Raw genomic sequence first — 26,901 nt, forward strand, 5'->3', positions numbered from 1 at the left:
ACGCTAATGTAGGCTCGACGTACATGCGATACGCATTTTCATAAAACCTTCCTCAGAAGCTCCCTCAGAACATAAACGATTCTTGACAGCGGATAATTATTAGACGATCAATAAATGAGGAATTAATGAAGTGAAAATCTAAAAGCGGACAACTAGCGTTACAAAGAAGCTTTATTTAAATGCATAGATTCAAGGCCTCATCGGAAACACCATGCGACCATCCCACGTAGCCTATATGACCGGTAATAGTTTGAATAACCCGAACTCTATAATCTTACACTTCCAGGATAACTATTAACCTCATGCTAACCTAGCGCCTTGATGTCGTAGTTTCTTCGTTAGCTACAAGGATCGATCCTTTCACTGCGTCTTATTCCTACATCACGGTAGTGTGCTTGTAGGCCTGCCGATGTACTTTTATGGTATATAGTTATTTTATCCTATAATCTTAATCTGCTTAGTGCTAGATTAAACAGTTACAGTTATTATACAGGATGCACTGTATTTATTTCAGCGATTGCCTTCATAGCACCTAAACCCAATGATTTAAAACTGTGGAGTTGATAGTTCCCGTGCTTGAAAAGCTCACGTCAGTATGACGATGCTCATGAATGAAAAACTAGAGCGTTAGAAGTAAATTATATAGTATGTCAATCTAAAATTTATCTAAAAGAGAGCCTGGATCGATATAGATTTAAATTATATGTGTCTCGAGTCGCTGCTCCACGCACAGTCTCCACTGGCGCTTCTGTCTGACGTCGTGGCGAGACAATCAAATGGTTGAAACTCAGCGTATACTAAGCAGCATCTCTATCGCAGCCATAAATTAATAGGTATCTCAAGTATGTCAGACGTAGGACAAAGTGTTTTGCCCTTGATAATGTTAGGAAAAGAATTGCAACGACAGATGCTATCTATGTGCATTTCAATTCAGCGATTCCTGTACACTACCCGTAATGTCGATTAATGAATCTATGACCGTATTGTTGATTATATGGACAACGTTCATATTCAGCTCCAGTTGAGTATTCCTGAATGGAAAATATCTATTTGTCGATTTATGTGGGATCATTATTGAACTAGATCAGTCGTATGTATACGAGCCGTCAATTCCTTAGATGATTGAACGACTGTCTCTTCACTGCTAAGCCTAATTTAAACGCTATCTTTCAAGAGTTTCTCTAAACTGTAGACCAAAATGGAGCGAAGAGACCTCAACGTTCTATCAGTAGCCCTGTTTTCTTGTTCTCTATATAGATTTAACGAGGCAGCCCTTGTCGACAGTACATAAGTAATCCTTCCCAGGTCGTTTGAATACTGCTTATCAATATAGTCAATAGTGTGAAGCAACTTGTGATCTTCGTGAACATCACAGTTATTAACTTAGTTAACAATTTAAAAATTAGACACTTTTCGTGTAGCTCAAAAACTGCAGTCGTCCGAGGTCCTTTGACGCGGAGCGATTACGAATCGTACGCGCACTTCTTCACCGAAAAGCTAGTTTAAAGGGTATAGAAAGTACGTAAGTGTCATACTGGTGTGAGTGTTTTTGTTATAACTACCCGTATCAAGCCACGTTCTACGAATACAGTAAGTAATCATACGCTCAATTCTGGGCAAAACACGAGACGTAAAAAGGGTCCCTCCTTCATTAACTGTATTACGTGACCATAGCTTTCCATTCGACCTGGTGTTGCAGTAACCGACACTCCACTGTTATTTTATGATGTACGTCTGTACCAAGAAAAACAAACGAGCACTTTCGGCCGACGCAACGACAAAAAAAAATTCGCTGTGGTAACTGCTACACAAATAAAAGGACGAGGCGTGCGTAACTTATTTAGGACAAATAAACAATAGAAACGATTTGATTCCTACATAGTCTATATTGAAATGATACACACCCATATACCATGTCGATACATCGAAAAGCAAAAATCAAAATAAAATAGAGGATAAATAGACAACATTTAGGTCTTTTTGTAGTAAGGCCTTTCTTTCTTCCGTTAGAGAAAATGGTCCGTTGAAATAACTGCCATTTATTATTTAAATGAGCCTAATCTTCTACCTCAGGTGTCACTTATAATGAGCTTATAATTTTTTGGGTTATTTATTCCTTTCATCGGTCCATTTGACAGCTAAATATAGCGCTTTTCCATTAGGCACGGAACGGTGATTGATAGAACAGTGCACACCAGTCGGTATTTCGTTTCAGAAAAAAACAAATAAAAGAACTTGTGAGAAATGGCAGTAATCTATATAGCAAAACATGCCTCGCTTTTCACTTAGATCCAATAATGTCATAAACATTTCTGCACCCTTCGAGGCCATCTACAATTGGCATGATAACATAATCATTATAAGCGGTGAGAGGCGGCGAACCTCTGCTGTACGTTTGTTACTCGTCTCTGGATGCCGGGCCTTAGCAACTATTTTCAGCAAAAAGGAAAAGATGACTGTTAAAAATGATAAATAGTAATTTAAGTCCTGTTAACGCGATTATCAAGGACGGCGTACCCTTGTAGCTCGTACGGTTAATTTCAACCACCAGTAGAAAATATTCAACACTCAAGACGAATTCAATGTTCCCTTTATTATCAAAACTTCTACCGTTTTGGGGTTCGCGATTTCCAGTACGCGAACAGGAACGAAATGGAAGTACAGGCGGCGAGTAGCGACGACGGACGCATAAGGCTTCCAATAGGCCTGACCGAGAGGGCAGTTACGGCCACAGAAGTAACCGACACGTTTGTATATACACGTCGTACATTGAAACGCAAATAACTAACAGTAATAAGGTTCCATGTATGGAGCAAATCTAGGATGTAATCAATAAGAAGAGCCTTGATACACTTCCGCCAAATACTTCTGATGTATCTCCTGCCCGTCAATAAATCAAGTCGCGTTTTCCGGCCAAGATGATAGATTTTTGAAACACCTTTTAAAATCTAGGCCTAAACTGAATTGTCCATACGCCATTATTATTTATATTCATTTCAATTTTAGTTTAATCCAACGCATTGTATCTTGATAGTCTCGAGAATGGATTTATCCAAGCTTTGATTCAATTCTTTCTGAATATAGTAGCTAAAATGTATGCGCCTAACGCTTATCGGAAAAGTACATTGCTGTTGTCCTAGGAGGCACCTCAGCGATAACGTGAATGCCTCCTTCTTCTTCGGCAAACCGGGCTCGAAGCCGCGAGCCGGCTGAAGAAAATTTTTTAAAATACCCGTGCCATGCCCAGGTGATTCTAGAACTTTTGCAAATAACTTCCCCCGCTCTTATAGGTTATGTTGCGTATGTGCATGTCGTCAACAGGACTTGAAGCAGCGATCCCTAGTTTTTTTCAAACAGAGGTTTAGCCTAGGTGATTTGATCGGTAAGGATATTGGCGACAAACTCCGAAGGGTCGCCCCTGCGTTGTTGCCAAACCTTTGTGTTGTCATCATATAAGATGCTTCATCATATGAAATGGGGTAACTTAGAGAAATAGTAATCTTTTCCAAAGAAAAGTACAAACTGAGAAGCAATGTGAATTCAACTACGTGGACCATTCGTTTGGTCTTCCTTAAAGAATATTTTAAGATTTCAACTGCATTTCTTCCCAGCTGTTGTTCCCTTTGAAATGTCAATCATCTATCAATGAAGAAAATTGATTAGTAAGTCACAGTGAAATATAAAGTTTCATAGTTTCAACTTTGACTTTTCCTTTTAACATTCAACGTCGTTTTTAATGAGCAACTAATCGTACGCAGACTAATCGTGGCATATGGAAATAGATCTTCATCGTTTATTCCATGAGTTTTCACACACGTTTGCCATAGAAATCTCTAAACGAAAATAACGACGACTTCCCGTCGAAGAAGTGAGCTATTGGGTCGTATGTTTATTTGAAAACGTATATAAACTCTTCTGTCGTTTGCTTTGAGGCAGACAGTTTTTGAAACGTTTCGAAAAATGCTCTAAGTAAACTTGCAGATGGGACGCTAGCAACGTAAAGAATAACATAAAAACGGCCGAAAGAAAACAAATGCAATCTTCGCCGGAACTAACTAAATACTGTGAAAGTCGTATTCTTTATTGTACTGCAATACAACCCATAGAAAGGAAACAGCTTCAGCAATCCGTCCTTATTTCATAGGTTTTGTAATGATTTAGGAAGTATCGGGGTACGGTACGTGCTCGATCCTTTCATAGAGCTAAAGAAAGCGTAAGGCAGTGTTTGTGTCACAGATTAACAAAGAAAAATTATATGTAACACCACTGGTGAGCTGCTTTTGATTGAATTGATCCTCGTGTGACAATGGCGCTTGGGACCTTTTTCGAGACATGAAGACGGAGTCGTTGCTAGGGTTTCAGAGTTTAAATATCGCTAACTTTACATTGCTTTCTATTTAACACTTGGCACAAATGGGAAAGTTTGATCGAGAAAATGTATCAGTTGAGCTTACAGACTCTATTACGACTGGTTTATTGGTGGCGAAATTCATACAAAGGTCTCTGGTTGATTAGGTTAGGCACTACCGTGGCAAAAATGTACTTTTTCAGCGAATTATCAAGTTAATACACGATAAGTATATTGACTAAGGTGATCACGTCTACCGTTTCCCCTAAAAGGAAGCAATTAATGAGAAACGAATGAGAACGTTTTATGTGCTGACTTTTGTCAGGGACATAAGATGACTATTTATAGGGTACTGCTTTTCTAAACGTAATCTGATAGTAAAACACCGCTTTTTCTACACGCAATTTTCCAGGAAAAATTGGTGCTTCTATCACGTCATAGTGACGGAGTTGTATTTACCAGCTTGATCCTGTCACGGCGGTACGACACATCTACCGGTGCACTTAGACATGGTAAACCATAGATGACAATTTAATAGCATCAAGAGAAGATGTTAAAGAAGAGAAGAGGTGACCACCCTCTTCCGCTAGCCAAACAACGACAGCTGCGAGTCCATGGATTTTGTGTAGGGCAGCAACAGCAGCAGCCTGGGGAAGGGGACTAACGGATGGAGGAATGATGATCGGACGGTGTTCAATGCATGCCACATGTTCACTCCAACGGTTTCTGTATTATTAAGAAAAGCCTCGAAAAGCTGCTTCGGTAATGTATGTTTACGATAAGTAAAACGTATAGCAAAGTTCTCGCAGGATCAAGTCAGGGGTATTTCGAAAGTTCGTCTACTCCTGCGCTTGAGTCATAGTACCTTCTCTGTTTTCCTTAGGCTGAACGCAGTTAAACGATGAGGCGTCATCAGGACTTTTATTATCAGATAACTGAGACATACATTTTTGAATACCGATGATTGGAGGATCGAACCAAGTGTCAAGTAGGAACATCGAAAAATCCATCTGACTAACTAATCTTGCATCGAGTGATACCTTATATTCCACACATTTGACTTTTACAGACAATTTCTTATATCAACAACTATATCTTCTACGTTATTTATAATTTGGTAGGTATATATAATGCACGCTGATATGTGAGTTACTAAACTCCCTTTACGGTTCCGATTTGTTATAGTTACTAGGGTAACTTGGAAGAGTGCATTTCAGCTCCTGGTTACCTGCGTAGATTCCAGACCGGCCTGGAAAACCTAACTCGGACATGTTAGTTACTCCGACACCGTATAGGGATCTTCTCTAAAAGCTTGCGCGAACCTGTCATCGGAAAGGTGAAACGCAGATTCAAGTGACAGTCTGGTGATTACGGTCTTTCACGTTGAGCAGAGCGCGCGAATCAGGAAGCCCTGCCGTTCGTGGCTCACCGTGTCGGATCTGCCGCCCACATACAAGGTCGAAAATGATTCGTAATTTTATGTACTGTTGGCCTTCCCAAACACTCTAATGTCACCTCTAATATTAGCCGGCACGTGGGGTAGATGTTCGCGGCATCTTTTCTGTGGGCGCTCCTCTCAGTTATCTTGCTACCTGGATCCTAAGCAAATCATAAATATATTGCGTTTAAACCTTCGTGTCAGAGCTAACTGTTCACAATCATCGCGTGATGTTTTACTTGGTAAGATTTCGGTGAATCATATCATGAGGAGAAGACAAAAGGAGAAGTCTGATTCACACCGCTATGAAAAATAGTTCCGCTCGGGGCTAGAGGTTAACGTGCAAACATATTTTGGCGTAACCCGTAGCGGGGATCGTCACAGCATTTGCAGCCAGGATTCGCTCGAGACCAAATTGATCCTTTGACGATGGAAAACTGAGGATGGTTAGGACGAGTCTGACGTGCTACTTTGTCCCAATCATCTATCAATACCCGTATTACTGACCAGTTTAACAAGTGATCCCAAGGCTGACGCTTAAGTTTTGCAATGACAAAATTGCTCGTGTGTGTTATTAGAAGTATAACTAAAAAAGAAATCCACATTTATTTTAATATCTCGAAGAAGCAATGGCACTATGAACCTCAGATGGCAGGATGCCTATCAATGTATGGCGTACTAACGCGTTTTTAACGGGAGCCGTACATATTGTTATGTGACAGTACTCGCCTGCCGTTGATCTGAGTACTAATGCTCATAATAATACACGAACGTAGTATCAGATGAAGTGTGTCAAATGCGGCCCCAGTGCAGCCGAATTTAACCCGCAATGTTATCGCATTTGTGTTGTGGTACGCTATAGATTCGTCTGCGTGCCTTGGCCTCCACTTGCGTCTTTCTACAATTCTGTCTTTTTGTTTCGATAAAGGATTAAGCATTTTACTCATTTTAAATGATTTTATTCGATAAGTCGTTTTTGCCCCGAAGACAGGTCATAAGCTCCTTGCTTGTTTCAAACGAAGCAACAGCTAGCTTCAAAAGAGGTATTACAGAGCTCCGCTTGCCATTTATTCTATAGGAAGCAATCCGCGCTCATCACCGCTGTAACACAGAGTGCACAGAAGACGTAATCTTACCTAAGTCACCCAGGGTTATTTTACGTCAAGCAAAGCGCATAATTCTATTATTATTATTACTAGGTAGATTATTACTAGATTAGATAAGATTACTAGATAGAACTATCATACTCTTTTTTATTTTTGGCTGTTTATTACAATACCCATAATGCAAGAGCCTTTGAAGGACCGTAAAATATCGTCACTACACACAGCCACATATGGCAAATTGACTGACTAAAATAAATTGTTCTCGGGCTGTATATATCAGTTAGTCCGCTCTCTGTGTCGACCCATGAATTGACATGAGAGTGTGCGCCCAGGTGAACTTTTTAACTTGGGCTCAACGGGAAATCATTATCTATAATTTACTGCAGTCAACAGCCAATCTGTGTATTCCGACACGCTAGAATGTTTCAGATTTGGAATTCAAAACGTAATTCAGCCGCTAGTTAGGGTCACTTTCAGGACCCAGTGCGAACTCACGAATTTATATTTCAGTAGTCTAAGAGACCCAGGGTACGTCGTAGCAATGGCATATGCTCGATCTTACAGGATCAACTAAGGTAAAGGAAGATCATCATTCGTAGTTAGAGAAAAGTAGAAAATAGCCTTATCCTTTTCTATCAATTACAATATAGATAGCAAGATTTACTACTAAACATGAATGCTTTTGTTATGTCTATCTATGACTTCACTGCAGCTAGAGTAATCGCTGCTTAGACTTCCTCATGTCGATTGAGAATATGGAAATAAGGCTTCAAGTCAAGAGTCGACAATATGGATGCGTCCGTAGCGTTCAGTTATCTGTGTGTAAAATCTACGTAGCACACTCGATATAGCTTCTCTTCATTTTAGGCGATTTAAAAATTCATTGTAAGAATATACACTACGACAAACGTTTCCAAGGCATCGCCGGGAGAAATTATATGCACGACTTATTTACATTGACATTTGTCGCATTTTCCCCGTCCTGTTCTTCTGTAATGACTTCACATGGATCAACGTATTTTTCTGTAGCAAAACCTTCGCAAACCTTGAGAGTCAGAGGGAACAGCACTTCGACCGCAATCACCTTAACATTATCAGCTCCGTCTCACAGTTCTATAAACCTGATGAGAACTTCCAAATACGTGATGAAAATTTTATACGAATCGCAATAGTTGAGGGCAGATTATGCCTAGCCGATTTCCGAAGCTGTGAACTACCCGTAATTGATCGTTCTAGCAGTAAACGGATTACTTTAAAGTTATCTATTAGCGCAAAGTGCTTTCGAGCAATCATTAACCACCGGCAATGTGGCTACCTTCCAAAAGTAGCTATTTATGGTCTGGCTATCATACGACAATTGGAAAAGGTAGGGGTTTTTGCGACTGTAAGTGACGAACACAACCAGCACGGCATTTATTTAGGTCGGCGGGGCTGTGGTCATTTATCAGGGCCTATATGCCCTCGTAGGCTGTCCTAATCAGCGTAACAATAAATGCTCGTTTTTATAACAAGACACAATAGCGACTAACAATTGCAACAGGACCTATATTGTAAACTGTTCTTTTTGAAGATTTTTTAATCATGAGGTTTCCTCGGAACGTTGTTTTCTATTGAGGTCCGTATAGTACGGAATCCCCCCCCTACAGCAAATACAGATATGTCGGTTGTGCAAACCGCACGACAGGCCCCACTATTTCGTTTGCCTGGAAAGAAAAGGCTCATGTGCATACTAGGCTAAGGATACAACAAACTGAGCATGAAGCGGGCGACACATATACGATGAAGGCCGCCAGGGACGAAGGCAATCGCAGCTACTGTATGGCAAACAACGATTTTTCAACGGGTAGCTTTCTACACAATGCAATCGTGTGTTTTTACGCAGATTTTCAGGTAACAGAAAATGCGTTATTTTGTTAATACAACGCTATAGTTTTTCATTGTGTGTTTCCTACAGCTGCGGAAGTGGTTCTAACGACTGTTAAAGTAGTATTCGTGTTACTTCCTTATTATGTAATGATATGTTCCTATGATTAAGTAATATTTTTCATTATGCTATTGAAGTTATTGGACATATTGCACGAGAATAAGGGCAGTAGAAATAAAATTTTTGCCAAGTCTGAGCTTTAGTACACGGTGTTGAATCGCTCAGTTAACAGATTCACGGCAAACATGGTTTCTGGCACAATATTCACCCGGTGATTGATACCACTATTGGCCCGTCGGAGCGAACACTTTGTGACAAAGCGGGGGAGAACCTTTCCGTCAGTGAGGTAAGAGCAGACGGGGGTTTTCGTCGTGCCAGACTAAACAGACAATCGACTAAAATCGGCTACAAAGCGCTAAATGACTAGGACCCACAGGCAAACAGGCAGTTAAATAGGAAATCATACATAAAAATATCGTATCACATGGGCGAATCTTACATGATCTACTATTCTCACGCATGTAACCTCGACTGAGACAGACAACAGTGCGCTGGCATATAATACTTATAGTAGAAGGTAAACCGTATTCGAAGAGAACTCCAACTATTCCACCTCGCAAAACCTAAGGCAGAACATAGTGCTGTCTTTCCCGTGCCGCCAAGTCTCTTGTAAGCTATGAGGCAGCACAAAATTGAGGAAAGACAGGTTTCAAGCTAACATTTGCTGATTAATTAACTTTCGTTATGTAATATCTTCTCAGATAGAAAAAAAATCAATACTATAAAAAAGGTCGACATGATTTTCTCGTGCCTCTTGCATTGACTGGACTAGATGAACTGAGCGCCGGAATACAAAATTACTAAAATGGAGTAGGAATCATCGAGATGTACTAATTTCGAAATCTACAGTTACGAAAAGCAGTCAGGAAGAGGTCCGGAATCACCGAAACCGCGAACTCCAAAGGCCGAGCGAACACAACGATACTCAGTATTGAAGGTCCGGCGCTCAAGCTTTCTTTCTGCATGTAGAGGCCAACAAATGCCTCGAACCGCTTTCTCCATGAAAAGTAATTCCATTAATTCAACTGAAAAGGATCCGTCTATTTAAGCCGTTGTTTTTATATCGTTTTCGAAAGATCCATGTAGACATTTATTTGACCTTAAATCTTGCGATTTCACAAGTATTAAAATGAGAGCTTCTGCGAGACGTTCTAAATCTAAGCGGACTTATTTTCCAAACACAGGTGCACTTTGAAAATTGCTTGACAGTTCTTCTGATCTATCTATAATATTTGTTTAATTTATACGTTTTACTTAGGTTTTTTTTTCATTGAATTACCTGTTTGCGGACTTAATTCATAATTGCGAAAAGCCCCTCTGTGCTTTTTGCTTGTACTAAAATTAGGACTTTATAGTATCCACCGAATCTCTATTTAACTGATCACAAAAATTAAAAAGTATTTTGTTTTGAACAAATGTTGCTAGCCTAAGGTGTGTCCTTTAAATTGAAATAAATTATTAGGTGCTTACTATTATTATTCTTTTTGTTTTATAAAATTGTGGAAGTATTCATTTTCGCAAATTTTTAGAGAAAATCAATAGTTAACATTATATTAATCAGCTTAGGTTATTTAGTTAATTTTCATTACGGACAATTTAACAGGGAAATGTGCATATGCCCTAAGCGGAAATGTATGTGCGCTAAGATTGTTTTACTGAAAAACAATTCTAGAACGCAAATTTTGAAAAACTGTGAGGTTTTTACTTGAGCTGAAATGCCTGAACATGTTGCGTACAAGAGAACATATCATCCTTGACCTAAACGGACGTAATTGCGAAGCAGGCTTATGATAAAAACTCTAGTAACTTACAAAAAGTCCTACTTAGGGGGTAAACCCGAGACGTAGAGCCTAACTTTCGTCTACAGCAGAGACGCTTGAGCGTCGCAAGATAAATGACTCTTCGTTATCTTTTTTCTTCCTTTAAACCTGTGTCCGCCTATCAGGCGGTAGCCTAAACCTGTGTCTTGCCATCTGATGCATCTTTGCCTGCACAAGTTAGTGCAGGGACTACTAGTAACACGTATAATCTATACGTGTCCGAACGACGACGTCGCAGTTGTTCTACACCAATAGCTGCAGCGCCATCACCATAACTCTCACCAGATCGGCGAGCTATCCTACACCGCTTGCAGCCGGCGAGTTGATCGCCACATGATCACACTTCACCCAAAAGTGAAGCACGCCCTCGTCACACGTTTAACCGCGGCGTGCCTGGGAGGCACCAGCTTGTCATTATAGTAAACTCGTTCTTCTTGTACTAATCGAGGTGAGGTAGTATATTTACAGGGTAAATTTCGTTCGAGAAACCAAGCTTAGCCGACCTCCCACTCGATACATCAAGAATAAGACTGAGGCTAGCAACTGAGGCAAATGATTTACTAAAAGAAAAAAAAAAAAAAGAAAAGAAGAAAATTCTCAGCAATACAGGACTTAGCCTTTACATGAATTGAACAATTAATTAGGCAGAGCCTATAGTACTAGTAAATTATGGCAGCTATAGACTATCAAAAGCATCCTTTAGTTCGAGTGTGAACGTAATTTTCGTACATTCGGAACTATTCAGGCAAAGATCTTATTAGTAGGGACTGAATATGATATAATAATTTTAACATTTTATCTTGAAGCTATCATAAAGTCTTGAAATTTTTGAGAAAAATATGAATTTTTGGTTAGGTCTGAAACCACCATAATAGAATTGCTATTAGATAGGCAGCCAGCTATATTCGAGAGTGCATCAGTTGGAACATTCGTTGCTAATAAATAGTGCGCTTTGGAGAAGGACATGGCGACTCTGGTATTATTATATATTTCATACAAAACCTAATGCCTGGATATTGGCTATTGTATACTATAATTTATACGAACAAGGGAGAACGTCAGAATCAACCTAGATTAGTAATGATAATGACGATACTACAAATCGTTTTTAGAAAAGGGCGTTCGCGAAGGACAAACGTAGGCTCCCTTAGTAGAACGGACAATCAATGGATGGAAGAAGAAAAAATGTTTTTATTGTACGATACACTAAAATCTACGTCGTCCATCTAAGCAATGACGCTAAACAGATAACGAATTTAATTTTAGAACTATGTGTGTTAGCTATTGAAAAAAAGTGTGATCTTCTATTAGACTTCATGTCTTTAAAGTTTATTGAGCATCTAATTATGTGTTTATGTATCCGTCTTTTTCTAAAACGGCGGACCTGTTATTGTTCAACAACAATGGTCAATTTGCTTTTAGCAATCGTGATTCTAGTAATCGTATCACTGTAGATCACTTCTCGGCGCAAATTCATTTCCGTCGGCCAATGAGCTGACGGGTTAAAGCTTCAAATTCTATTTACCTTCGGCCGTTTGCGTATTTTCAGAGCTCAGCCGAGGTGAGTATCGACGCCACTCGCTCACTCACGTATATACCACCTATCTTTCCTACGTGATACTTGTATTTCCGTCTACTGTGGATTACATCCCTAAAACCATTTAGCGACATAGATTTATTCAGCGGCTGAACTGCCGTTCACTACATGATCCCAAGCAGAAGCCAGATCATTATATCTCGATTCGTCAGTAAACATCTCTGCCCAAATAAATTCGGTGTCAATCAGCGACAGCTACGAGAAAAACTTTCTCTCCTTGTCATGCTCAGTCTCTAGCCTATAGCTAGCTAACTGTTAATCCTGCTAAGGCTTCTTCCTCTGGGCCGGCGTATGGGATAGGGCAGGATATAATTAAGCAGAGAGACGCGGATACAGCGATATATCCTGGCAGTGAAAATTTTTTCTGTTCAGAATATGGAGCGACAGATTTCAGCCAGGAGATAAGGAGGAGTGGCAAAACGGCCACGGCGACAATGATGACGAGAAGGACGGACTACCACAGATGTTGACGTAAGAAGAACGTCTACTTGTCAACAGGGACAGCGGATAACGCCGGAGCTGCATCGAAACTAGATCTCAAGTTATGAAGCTCGAAAGCTACTTGTCATCGTCATACGTCCTTGGAAATGTCGACGGGTGCCTGCTTCAGTCGGTCAACGTAATTCGATTGGTAAGCGCGACAACGCGGCTGGCAGACGTTTCAGGCCACGCAGGATGTGCTGTTATTGTCATCAGCATCGCGCTAACAAGACGTGACAACAATACACAATGGCCACTTAGTGGATAAAAAAAAGGCCAAAGTATAAATGCAAATTTCAGATAAAGACACTGGCATCAATGTATGCTTACTTCAAGGTCATCATACTTGCACACGTGACACGTATTTCTCTTTATCACATATATAGCCCTATGAGCTTGTTTTATGAACAAAGGTGCACTTCTGCGTGTACACATGCATCGGCGAAACTGAATTGGCGACATTCACAGATGATATTAAAAAACAGAAGTCCGCAACAGCGGCGATATGATGTACCGGCTCTAATGCGCGCTTTATTGTGTGCCTCAGAGTCTATTCAATCGGAAACAGGCTTGCTGTTTGGCGTGATCCACAAAAGATCTAGGGCGTCAATGATCAAACCCTCTGAAACACGCAAGGCATATGGTCTCTGAGAAATTGCATGGAGATAATTATGTATACAGTGGCTCAATGTGTATCATCATCTAGCTACGTGAAAGATAGAAATTACGTGATAAATGCGACTACGCCGGCGCCGCTTACGCTGAATATAGCAATGTAGTAAAAAGAGCGCACACTTCAAGAAGACCAAATACAGACGTATGATAAATATAAGTAAAATGAAGGATCACCATTGATCTATCTCGTACGAGTCATAAATGAGACTGTCTCAGTTAAGCGTCGCATTAATAGGGTAATACACATATATATGTGTAATAGGGAGGAAACAGCGAATGCTAAAAACGAATGCGACAAGTACAATCATATTTGACATATTTTAGCTTGAGAATTAGGTTTACGTTTAGATTATCAGGGAAAAAAGCAGGGGCCCCTTGCAAGTTCTGATTGTTATCAAATGTTTCCTCGTTTATCTCATCCGTAATGCTTGCTTCTATTTACTACGGAATTAATAACTTAAACAGCCTAAACGACGGCTGATTAATAGACCAGCATGTCTATGGCACCCGGCATGGCAATGGCACCCGAAAAACGCGTCAACTACGAAACGTAAGTAATTCACTCTGTATACCATGCTAGGTCTATATGTAACTTCTAGATTAGGTAGGATCAAGCAACGAGAAGGATACGAGATTTCAGATGGCTTCACCATCTCTCTGATCGCGGAGGACTTGTAGCTTACTTTCACTATAGAGTTACTTTTATCGTTGTCCGTAGATTATTCAGCCAAGCAATGTAGAGGAGACGACATCGACACAAAGAGCGAAATTGTGCCAGTTTTACGAAACTTTATTTATTTGACATTCCTCATTCATTGAAACAACATTTACAGGCGGATCAATTGAACCTCTATCGGTTAGCCTAAACTATTTTTACACACACAATTTACATACAATTATATAAATGGTGGAAACATCTTATGACAAGGTGGGCAGCCTATAGAGTAGTATGATGTTGCAACAAAGAGTAGATCTAGCGCTATTTTTTTATTCCTTATTCTTTTATCCTTATATGTTGCAAGATTCTTGTAGCTATTGCATTTTAGTCATTATAACACGGTGTTATAAAAATTATATACTGTTTTATTTATGAGCCCTCTAGTATACATACTGTCGCCGTCGATACTGGAGCCGAAAATAAAATGCTTCATAAGAGGAATCGATTATGATTAGATTGAACGACTGGACCTTATATGACTCGCTAAAAAAGGTCGACGCTTTACACTGTTGGCATGAGGATGTCAAGCATAGAAATTTAAGTCTGAGAATACAATTGAAAACCTACACGTTATTACGTATACGCATAGCAGATGGCATGCTTTGCGTGCTAGCTTGATTGAACGCTTGACAAAATGTAGCCTTTCTTGATAAGATCCCTTAATTTCTGCATCAAACTATTTCGTATATACGCTGAACCAAGCATAATCTATCTAGAGATAGGGAACCCCCTGGAAAAGGCTTTGCATACATTTACAAAACGTGTGACACAGAAGTGCCCATATTATAGAAATCTAGTTTTACATTTTCAGACTACTGATAAAAATACGTTTATAGGAATCAAGGAAATAGCGTACATGAACGAAACATCGTTTAATATTATCGCGACAAAAACCAGAGCTTAAATCAATGTACGAGGGCGAATGATGCATAGATTAATCGAGGTTATCGCGTATACTCCATATATTATCTATATATATGAAATATTACTAAACGTTTTCATAAAGAGCGAATATATATATAGGCATGAAGTAAAAGTATTTTTTTATGTTTTAGAGCTGAATCCGCTCTTCACTGCAACTATTTTTACTTTAAAGTTACAGTGAAATAAAAACTTAGCAATTTGAAGAGACTTTTCAGTCACGGTAAACTCAAGAAACGATATACTCATATATGTATACCTATTTATAGGTACAGCATCAAGGATTTGGCTCCATGAGAAGTTAGTCGAAGTAGATCTCGTAAGCTTAAGCGGGTTTCCTCAGCAGACCTATGACACGGCATGGCAACCATGCGAGCATCTAGCGATCTCAATTAATTATTTTCCATAATTCCCCATCTTTCCTTCATCCCGTATTTTTCTGATTGTTAATAACTAATAACCATCTTTGCCAATGCCGAGCTTTGAATCGGTAAGCTTGTTAGTTATAGTTACTATGGAAATGCGCTCAAAGAAATGCAAGAACACGCCATCCTATCATATATGCTAGATATTATAAATGCACGTTCGGGTATGTGCAATTTCGGTTTTTCAACCAACAAAAAATGCGGCAAATTATACAAAACTTATGTTGTATTCGTTCCATTTAACTCCGCTAGTTTATTTCAGCCAATTTATTGATTCCTTTTTACATGGCTTGGAATTGTAGATCCCGAGCAGACGAATTTTGGCACCTTCAAATGGTCGGCCATTAATTTCATGCTGGTCGGAAACGGTGTAATCTGTCGGAGTGAGGTCCGCTAAAGCTCTTTCAGGTCTGTTTTCATAATATTTGCCGTCTGCGGCCTGCCATTGTCGTGAAAAAGTATGACCGCCTTATCTACCGGGTCGTTTCTGCCAGATAGCCTCTTTTACTTGACGTAGCTGGGCCAGATGGAGACTATGGCATCCAAATTCGGACCAATTTCGGCGGCCTGCTTGTCATTATGCGTTCACTCATCAAAACAAATCAACAAACCCATTATGGGGTCCATTACAGTGCGTCGTTTTTATAGTGTACGTGAAAAATAGCTATGATCCAGTATCTTCACGCTGGACGATTTGGCGCCGAGCTTATAAGCGTTTAGAGTTTTCCACAATTGATAGTTCACAGGATTGCAAATCCGGATGCAGCGGCAGAAGAAACAGAAGCAAGCTTAAGCGCAGCATATCGTAGAGCCTACGACAGAGGAAGATCAGTGCAAGCTTAAGAGTTAATCGACATTATCCAATCTGATGCATTTTTAACGATCCGTCTGCTCCAACTAGGGCGTAGCAAGTACATTTGATATCAGTGAACGTTTCAGGTCACTGAACGCTTACGGGTACAGTCATATGCAATAAAAACGAGACATATGCTCTCTAAGGTAAATTATTTCAATGCCGTTTGCTCCTTGATTCTCTCAAAATCGTTCTCGATTTTTTTCGGACAAAAAAAAAACTGGTCGTCGAAGTGAAGATTAACACAGGCGATCGCTGGCATCTTCACCATTCAGACAATTCTAGTGCTTGTTGCGTGAAACGGCAAATTGTTGACCACTCTCAATGTTTTCGAACGCTAAGAGATGTCAAGACATCACGCCATTGTACCTTATGTAGAGATGTAAACACATTACCTAAGTAGTTTAGTTGCATCTTCTAGAAATGGTTTTACAATCGTGGATAGCTGAAGACTCTCTCAGGCGACCAGATGTCTTCAAGAAGGACCAGCATCCTGCTCGTTAGCTCAAACTAGATGGTAAGTACAGCATTGGTGCCTTGAGAAAATTGGCATGTTATATAATGAGAGCATATGGCCACCGAATAGCGCAGATTTGAACCCTCATTTGGCAAATAAACATTTGAGAAGAAGCCCTAAGCGACTTCGCTTTCAAGTTGGATAATTACTATATTGAATGAGAATAAGAGTCAGAAATAGCATGTATAACGCATGCAAAAAAATCGTCTAGATATTTGTTTTTGTTTAAATACGGCCTTAAAATTCACTCATAAGAAAAAGCCCTGATTTGGCTACCGTACCCTGTGCATATCTTTGTCCTTCTGAAAAATTTTCCAGTTTCGGCGAACGCAAATCATTTCCTTCTTGGCGTGAGGTCTGGCTTAACTTTAAATTTGAGCGTTTCTCCAGGGGCTCTCAAAACTCAGACGCCGCTTCTCGTCATCGGTGATAAGTCTGTGCAGAAAGTCGCCACTATGACAGTTTCTTGTTCGGTGCCGGGCGGGACCCAGTTGAAAGCCAGTGAAAAAGCGCATCTATTTATCAAAGACTTGAACTCCTAATCGTTAGGTAAATCCCATAAACCTAAGGTGCGTGTCGATGGTCGTATGACTATAGTGAATTTTTTCGCCCAATTAACAAATTATTTGCCAAACGTCATATTTCAGAAGTGTCTTAAATCGGTATTTATGGGTGACGGGGGGGCGGACTGCATCCTCCAGTTTTGAAAGAACATCCTTCAGCTTGGTAATTTGCTCAGTTACCGAGTTTTTGCTCTACATGGCACCATGCCATGCTGCTTGATAGCTGTTTGGCCTTAGCAAAAGGCAAAATAGAGTAGGTATCGAAAATGTCCTTTTCTCACCTTTAGCTTGAGCTCGATGTAAGATATCGCTTAGTACACGATGAAATTACAATCGACTTACAGAGCAGTTCGACGTGTATATAGAATTAAACCAACAGCGGAGCGGCAAACTAGAAAAAGGACATTAAAAACAAAGTGAAAAAACTTGTGTTTCTATGTGAAAGTACGAATAAAGTTTCTTGTAGCAGAGAAAATTCAAGTACAACCATGTTCTTTCCAGAAAATAATATATAATTATACTTATTAAAAACACTTTGTACAGAATAGTACCATTTGCTAATCGATTGATTGAAAAGAAAAAATCATTTAGTAGTCCTGTACAGAAAAAATTACGTCTTCGACAGGCTAATATAATATAACGAATATACAGCTTAGTCTGGCGAGTCCTACTTAAATACTTGCATAAACAAGTAAATGTAGGCCACACGAAAAAAACTATGACCATATCGTGTAAACAACGAGACATCACCATCATTCATGTTGACGCCGCCGCCGCCGCTGGAATACTGCAACAACAGTAACAGCAGCAGCAGCAGCAGATCGATCTCGGAAGATTTTTCCACCTCTTTCTCTGGCATATATTTTGTTATTAAGCGTGTGATTCTTAGACGAGAAAATGTTTTTTCGTGAAATTTTTGTCCAGTCATAGCAAGTTGCAGCTCGCCAGAGTATTTGATTTAGTATGAAGTAATTGTTAGTAACCTAACAATGATATAAGAGGATTTTTTCTATAGTTCTGGCGTGTTTCCTTCATATGTTGGTGTTTTAACAAGAATCGTCGACAGGACGTCTGTTTTGGCGATGTCTGCTCCGGTTTTTGGAATTTTTAGATGGAAGTCTAACTATGTTCTTGCATACCTAGTCTAGGTAAATTTAATTGAAAAAGTATAGAAGTAAAACTACAAAGACGATGGATTTAACATACCGTCGTGATCATAGTGCGACCACACTTCCATGAATTGTGACGCTGTAAGGTTCTTGAGTTCGCGTGTTTTCTTGTCACGAAACTGACGCATAAAGTTAGTGCCGACATTGGCCCCAAAGGCCGCCTGAGCCTTTAGCGCGTCTGGAGAACTGTCACACATTGCGGTCGCGTTGTCGTCCCTTTGTCGCGCCCTTGTTTCGATACTGTCGCCCTCTGTGTTTCCGTTAACTATTACCGGATTCCTATTACTTCGTACCTGAATAATTCAAGGATTTTATAGAAACGTTTAAAGCCGCGTATCGATGCTTTATTAGCTGTCTTGCTTTTTTATATCTGCGTATTCTGTCGGCTTTTCTGTAGAGCGTTCTACTATTTATCGCAGTGGCGATTCAACGTTGGTACAATTCTTCGAATCATTTCAGCTCTCATTTTGTTTTTTTCACACGCATGCATTGTTCCAGGTAGTTTCAACTTTCTGCGCTTGTTCGTGACTAACATACGAAGTGTGGCAGTAATTGCCTATATTATATGTGTATATGTACGTATCTGAACTCTAGGGTTACGTCAGACGTAATGCTACCGTTTGGCGCACGTCATTTTCTCAACAACTTGTCGTTGCTGTTGTCGTCGTCTTCGTGAAGTGGCCGTGTAGTTAAATAGCTAGAAAAGTGACTGCCATCTAATGATGATCTTACTCGTGAAAGGTCTCTCAGCGAAGTCGAACCCCAAACGACTCTCAATAGAATACCGATCAGTTGGTTTGCCTTATCACCGCATTATGATTAATAGCTCTTCAAGCCACCATCATGGTATCTTGTTTTCGGTAGAATAAAGAGGCATTTTTTTCGATTATCGTTTGAAAATCGGCTCTATCACGAAACGCAGAAGGAATACTTTATCCCGTATGGTAATATCTCGACACGCGTTAATCATGGCACTGGCTCAATGACGAAGTTTCAAGCACGTTTGCGTTCAGAATAAAACAAAATGTCATATTTCGACCATGCGATGTTAGTAGAAGTGGCAACAATGAGAGCAGTTGCCGCATTCACAATGAAAAATGTCGACATTGACGATGGTATAACTGATGACCTATGCGGTTCTAAAAAAGCTGTTGACTGATGATGTCCTTCCTGGCCGTATTGGCGGTTAGCACCTTTACTGACGCGATCAGGATCTGCTAGGAGCAAACGGCAGTGGAGGCGCGGGCGATGTCAAATTATTCGTCGTTCTCTGCCTGTCCTTCTTTGTTCGAACGACACGTAGCCAGGAAACTAACTGTTCCTTCTACGAATGCTCCTGAACTTATGAAAGTTAGTTGCGGGCAAGCGGTCGACAAACTGATGGCTTCTCTTTTCCTACGATTGGAGCTTCCACGACAGAAAGACGACACTTCACTTAACTGAAGCACGAAAAAAAGCGAAGGCAACAAATTTGACAAATGGTATACTGTTATCCTCCACGTACAATGTAGCTTATACAAAAAGAACCCGTTGTATCAGATTGTAATCCTTGTTCGACGGTGACTAATAGAAAGACTTGACCCTGCCGTATTTCCAGTAGGTGTCGTCTACGACCGTGAAATCGCCAGGCGTTGCGTGACATTGGTAATTCAACTTATTGGCGTTGGAACTTCTACCAGAGGCCATCTCCGCGGCTGACTAAGATTTTGTAGAAATTGATTTCTTCTTTAGCGGAAGACGATGCTTATGGTGTCTGTGCTAACTTCGTCCGCGTTTGTAGCTCGGCGATGGTTTATTCATCAGCGGTAAATGCGAGCTTAGCGACCCTTCGAGAAGCCATATTAGTGAGTTCAGACATCGAAAGCCGATCACGGCAATCGATGGTAACGTCTTCCATCTGTGAAGCTCAAACTATTTAATTCTAGCTCTGTTTGCTGTGACGATTAGATGAGGAAGGCTCCCGATCTAGTCCACTGCAACACATAAGGTCAAAAATATATGGAACATTAGGCAATCGAGCTTACTTCATTTTGTAGTTACTATTTGATATGGCTTGTTCTTCTCGGACCTGCTATAGTGTAAACCATCAATAAAAACAATGAAACATTATAGTAGCTCCCTTTGTCGCTACGATGAAATCGAATGGTAGAGAAGAACTGTACTTTCAACGCCTGAAACATGCCAACGCACTGCGGCCTGACAGTTTCGGGCCGTTTCAACATTTCGCCTGTCTAGATTATATCATGTATTTTATTTCAGTTCAAGCGGTACCTTAAGGCATGATCGCCTCGAACTTTGTAGAGCCCTTAGCCCATTTCCCTGGTCCCTCGTCTGTTATACTTAGAAGTGGCTTTAGGATTGCCGTGTGAACTAGACACGTAGAGTTCGGCGCACTTCTTAGCCAGTTGATGACTTGATTTTATCCGCCAAACTTTAGAAATAAGTTAATTTTTTATGCCATCAGAATTGTTCCGTGCAGTTCGACATTGACTGAACTATGATGACTTCCAGATTAGTGAACACAGTGTTCCTGAATTGACTTTCGCTTCGAGACCATCATATAGCTGCTGACAATGGAGAAAAAATGGATCACGTCAAGCCTCATCGATTCCAATTTGCAATAGTGTTTGGGCTAACCTTAAGGTACAGATCTGGAACTGATTTGGGGCTAACTTCTTTCAGTTAACAATGGATTACTATGTGTATGACTGTTGAACATTGACATAGGTAATAACAAGCATATACTATGTTAATGCAAACTGAAGCAAACGTAAGTATCATTTGGGTCTGCTTAAGAGCAAGGTATCAATTCCTTGAAAGTGTCGCTTTTTCTGTTTCTTCTTGTGCTTATCTTTTTATTGACTCTAGTAATTGTTCCCTGTTTAGCCGGCGCGTTCAATTGGAAATAGCATTACAACAGGAACGTGATATAGCCTTGTCGGGATTATTTAGGTAAAGCAGAAGTTGAAAATGAAGGCTTCGGTTAGCCATTATGGTTTTAAGCTTGAACGTCTCAACAAAAGACCCAAGCGAACTAGCATTACGGCATCGTAGCACGAAGCCTCTGTTCGTGGAACGGTGCCAATGACATTAAGCTATATGAATAGCAAAAAAAGACCAGCGATCGACACGAACCTTTACTTGAGAAGACCATTTCATACCGGCTGTTGCGCAGCCGCGACAGCTCAAACAAATGTATAACAATTGACAAGCAAGAGAAGTCAGAGGCGAGCCGACCCACATCGACTTCTCTCAAACGCTTACTGACTCACAGGTTGGCTGACTGTCTGATTAATTTTGTCTCTCTCGCTACGACATCATTTCACTGCCACAGATTGTCTATTATCACCACCTGACTGCACTCAGCGCCAGCCGACACTGCGGACTCAGCCACCGTACCGTATCATAATCAGACTCCACAGGAAACGCGGTGCGGGTAACCGTGGACGTACCGCACCAATGAGACGAAACTCATATTCTCCCCGATCATGACGCCATGTATCGGGAACATCCACACACATACACCAGTTGATGTGGACACGCGATGTTGTCGAATTAGAGTTGCGCGATGCTAGCTAGGCTTCGGGCACTTGAATCTACTACGGTGGAATTGGTCCCTCCGCAACAGTCGTTACGCTCCTTGGGTTGGGACCGCTATGTGGCGCCACGAGCGAGTTCACACGCCGTTCAGGCTGCTGCGACCATTGCAACCCTCTCCAGAATAGGAACTCGTTCAGGAGTGCGTGTCCTAAGAGTGTGTGTGTGTGTGTGTGTGTGTGTGTGAGAGAGAGAGAGAGAGAAAGAGAGAAAGACGAACAACTGCAACACAAAATTAAGTTTTTTTTTGACAATGTCAAATATGCCATGAACGTTGGGGACTTCATTCTGCTAGGTCGATACTTTCAGAGCGTCCGTCACAGATACTGAGCCGATCTAATTTAATAGAGCCTAGTGTAAAAAATAGGCGACAGCTAATAATTCTAATTCTGTTTTCACAGGTGGTCGTCCCTTGTGCTGACGCAGCGCGATACGTTAGAGTACGTGTCTTATCTATGTATAATGGTGTTGTTTAGTGTTAGTTACGAAGATGTTCTTAGTATATAAACAATCACGCGTCCTTCAAAGCAAAAAAGAAATTCGGTGCTATTATTCAACCAACTTGAATAACTTTCTTTTTTCATTACGAATAAAGGTCTGCAGGCCCTATTAGTCGACGTTATACGTCTACATATCGTGTTCAACCAAATAATTTGAATCATACTGAACGTTGTTTTTGGATTGGAAAGGTTGTAATAGATCTGCAGGTAATGATGTCCTTTAGACGAGTACTATTTCCGTAGCATGACAAAAAACATAGAGGCATACAACGTTAGGGTTCTTCGTATACGAAATAGTTTATGCATAGACTGATATGGTGGTTAGTCAGCTTGTTTTGAAGATCTATATTTTATAATAACTAATTCTAATAACGTTTATAAAGCTTTGAACGTGAAGAACGATATTGCTTTAGCAGGTTCACCTCTATTACCTTCAGAAAAAAACACATCTCGTTCTTTCCAATTTCATATATTAAAACCGATTGTATGCAGTGATTGTAGCGTAGCAAAGCTGCAATTAATTGACAAAATAATGGCAGCAGTTAGATATGTCAAATACTTAATCTAATTTATACCGACCCAGGCTTTTCTAACTACGACTAGTCATCTTTCTGATTAGAGATTTGAATGGTACTAATTTTAATTAATAAATGTATTAAAAAATAACGAAAAGCAGGGCAGCTTATAGAATAAACGGTTTCTTTCGAGCCAAAATGGATAAGAGAGCGTACAGATCTCCTAGCGAAGAACAATGTTCCCGCAATGCAAAGTTAAACCGAGGAGTAGAACCATACACATTTGGAGCTTCCGTGCCGCTACAAGGTCGAGTGGGCGCACCTTACGGCTTCAGTGATGGTACATCACGGATAAAGGCCCCAGAGCCGAAATGTAAGTTCGGGCCTAGAGTAGGTCTCAGAGGTACTATGTGAAGAAAACGCCGTGCTATGACAAGCGTCCCGAAACGACTGACACCTTCATCGTTCATTAAGTCACTGTAGATGCCAGCTAGCAGAGAGAGAGAGGAAATGCCCCACTGGCTTACGTAACTATTTATTAACTGAACCGTCTACACAGCACACAGTTGAGGAAGTTAAACTTGAGGCTGGCAATAACGAGCGTTACGGGATCATAATAAACAACTTCAAAAACTTTGTAACCACGATTTGGTGATTCACTGCAGATCAAAGAAATGCATAGTATCGTGCAAATTGGAACTTAACATTTAAAGAGATGGGAAGATAAGGAGCTAGGTCGTATTTAATTCGCAGACCTACTGAATGCCATTATCGGCTGAGTGCGCATTCTTCACTCAGTCGTAAACTACTTATCGCTGAAGGCTATTTTAGCATTCAATCCAAACTGCTCAAGGCTGTCTGGGAGACATCAGCTAGCCAATCGCGCTTTTAAGGTTATCGTTTTCGTACTATTTGTCATGGATCTTAAATTCAATTTAGTAACCTAAGGAACCTTGTACCTACGAGCTCGGCAGCTACCTAAGACATATGCAGTTTGCTCTCAATTTCTTATTATATTCTATATTTTATTACTAGGTCCTTAAGTAGCCTTATTTTGGTTCTCTGCAGACAGCAACGCATGTCTTCCGATTTTGTGAAGCTATTCAAGTTCCACTCAATCACTCGCCCGAAAAATAGAAAGGTCGGCTTTGTTGGCCCTTGGAGCTGTATCAGCGTTTCAAAATGATAGGGGACCGTTGTCTGTATCACCACTTTGTTGGTGGTATCGCTATGCTTATATACACATAATCCATCTGTCTGCATATGTACGTTTGGGGGCTAATGATATGGGCCTAACACTGTCATGGCAGTGCGTGCTGAATTTTCAGCATGCAAAAATGCACGTGGGTTATGGTCAACGTGCACTGTTTATTCCATCCCATGTTCATTCGTCAATCTATTTATTATATGATTGTAATGTTACATATTCAAAATTGTTTTCCTTGAGCAATTTCCTTAATCAAACCTAAAAAATGAAGGCATGCCGAATTGCAGTTACATCGATGACTAAGGCCTTAGGATCGCACTTGTATGTATATTTCTGAAGACGATGTAAGATAATCTTGAAACACAAGTAAGAATCTTTGTACAAAAACAGTGTCATGTAACGGATTTTTTAACAAATGTATATAAATTGCAGTGAAGGCACAGTGGTAAATTTTTACGAAAGGAAGTTAGCGGCACGCGAAGCAAGAGGAAAATGCAACTTACTTCTTAACATATCCGGGCTGTTACTGCATGCGATAAACGATAAACTATAATGCCGTATGGACTCAGACAATGCGAAATAATCACTGGGTCTCATGCGAGAATCGCGTTCGGTTTGTTGTGATTGTTCATAGTGGTTAGTCGGTAAACTTTGGCACCAATGGTAAATGGGAGTTAGGCAAAAACAGCGGTGACGACGGACGGCTGAAGGACTCCCGTCGCCTATGCAAACAACCTTGAAACTGGGCGACTGCGCAAAGAAGTCCAAGCTCCACCGTTCTGGCAAAATGGACCATTCAGAATCCAGCCCCTTTATGTATTTTTTGTCATAAACTGCGATCAGGATACCTAAATGTTTTACATGAAGCTAAGATTGAACTTCAAGTTTGGAAGCTGGTACTATATTGTAAAGTGTTAGCTTGGTTCTTTCACCGCGCGCCTCGTAGTTTGAATGCAATCGTTAAGGGCGTGAACTTGCGATTCCGCTTGTGAAAACAATTGAGCTATAGAGTGCTACAAGAATGGTTATTATACAGTGTATTTCTAAATAAACACGCAATAAGCTTAGTAACCTTACGTAATATATGATACTTGCTGAAAAAGAAAAACCGAAAAAGGGTATGTATATATATATATCGGCAACTTGTATAAACGACCTATGTGAACCACCTAGGAAACATTTTTGCGTGTAGACTTGATAGGTGCTTGATAAGAAAGCAGTGTAATGAAAAGTAAATATTTCTCGTGTTAATAATATAAAAATATAAACTGTATCTTATAAACTCGAATATAAACGTTAGGTACGATGAATCTCTTGAGCAGTATTCTAAACATATGCACAGATCTGTGCAGGTATCACCAGACAGTTTAAGAAGAAATCTCACTAGAGTAAGGGAGTCTTTGTTTTAGATCGGTTAAAGTAGCAGGAGATGGGCGGACCATTGGAATAAGGAGCGGATTTCGTTGCGCACTCTAACATAATTTGTAGCTTTCTACAGGTAGTACGTATTAAATACATTGCTTGAGAAGATCCTCTAGTGAAGAACCTCGAACAATTAAATCGTCTCAAAACCTCCTTCATCAAAAAAACACTGCGACTACACATGATGACCTGAAAATAGTTTTGCGTATCTCCCAGCCGAGTCGCCACTGCTGCCCGAAAGCCGAAGGTTTCCCAACAACGGAAGCGATCAAGACAGAACTTGAAAATCGGAAGTAAAAGTTAAGGGATATTAATGAACATTTCTTTGCTTCGGGTGCGATAAAGGAAAACGATAAGGAAATGAACAAACCCGTTAAGCAAAGATGTCATCATCGTGCATCTGTTTCATCATTAAATCTGCGTTTTCACGAATCTGACAATAGATGCAGTGCTCTAGATGCGAGGTAAACTGTGATACATGATAGAGTTAGATCATCTCTAGGGCATCTGGAAATATCTCTTGTGTAAACTTGTGTAACTTATATGGCACAAACAGTTTCAAATCGTTCTATCCACTTCCTCATATTGGAATCATGTGTTGTTCTGTATTTTTCAAGTCTGTACATACTAACATAGTAATATATTATAGAAATACGAAAATGATATGATGCGTTACGCAGTATCTTCCCAATGTCGAATAAAAGCTCTTTAACTGTCAAGGGACTTTTATGTTGCTATATACATATATAAATATATAGTGACACAGAAGTTTGTTCGGCGAGCTAGAGGCGACACTGATAGAGTATTAGCTAGCAACACCTATGAATATATTCAAACGAGTTTCTCAAATATTAACTACGAAGTGAGACATCTTTTCTCTCTCTCTCTATCCATCTTGCGCTTTTTTATGTACTTATGTCAACGCCAATCTATCAAAGTGTGAAGGTAACTTCGACTTTGTTTGTTGTTTCATTCTTCCCACAAGCTTCTCTCTATCGTGTTGGCATAACAGCAAACCGTGTCAAGTGAACGTAATCGTAATTATA

The 26,901-nt window shown here is 40.2% G+C and overlaps 1 protein-coding gene and 1 long non-coding RNA gene across 12 annotated transcripts in view; one reads left to right on the forward strand and one right to left on the reverse strand.

Annotated features, from left to right (window-relative positions):
- The window catches only part of Cbp53E (Calbindin 53E), a 62,172-nt gene that overhangs the window by 26,077 nt on the left and 9,194 nt on the right, over window positions 1-26,901 (reverse strand). For 4 of the 8 annotated variants that reach the window (XR_002674468.2, XM_086993898.1, XM_086993897.1 and 1 more), the window contains exon 1: window positions 18,652-18,811. The exons of 1 other annotated variant lie outside the window; for it this stretch is intronic. Coding sequence is in view for 4 of the 7 variants with exons in the window: in XM_086993898.1 (XP_086850024.1) it covers window positions 18,652-18,811 (160 nt within the window). In the remaining 3 variants the exon portion in view is untranslated. Of the gene's footprint in view, window positions 1-17,163; window positions 17,302-17,726; window positions 17,837-18,651; window positions 18,812-26,901 lie in introns of those variants that run through there. 3 more of the 8 variants (XM_086993900.1, XM_086993899.1, XM_086993901.1) reach the window with 3 other exon arrangements.
- LOC111253087 (uncharacterized) lies at window positions 15,896-26,574 on the forward strand. 4 transcript variants are annotated; one of them, XR_015330766.1, is made up of 5 exons: window positions 15,896-16,882; window positions 17,201-17,451; window positions 20,212-21,257; window positions 22,613-24,754; window positions 24,866-26,574. It is a non-coding gene; the product is annotated as an uncharacterized LOC111253087 (long non-coding RNA). The 4 variants fall into 4 exon arrangements; XR_015330767.1 differs by lacking the exon at window positions 20,212-21,257; XR_015330768.1 differs by lacking the exons at window positions 17,201-17,451; window positions 20,212-21,257.

Source organism: Varroa destructor, unplaced genomic scaffold (genome assembly GCF_002443255.2).
Source record: "Varroa destructor unplaced genomic scaffold, Vdes_3.0 BEIS01000006.1, whole genome shotgun sequence".
In the NCBI taxonomy this organism is placed as follows: domain Eukaryota; kingdom Metazoa; phylum Arthropoda; class Arachnida; order Mesostigmata; family Varroidae; genus Varroa; species Varroa destructor.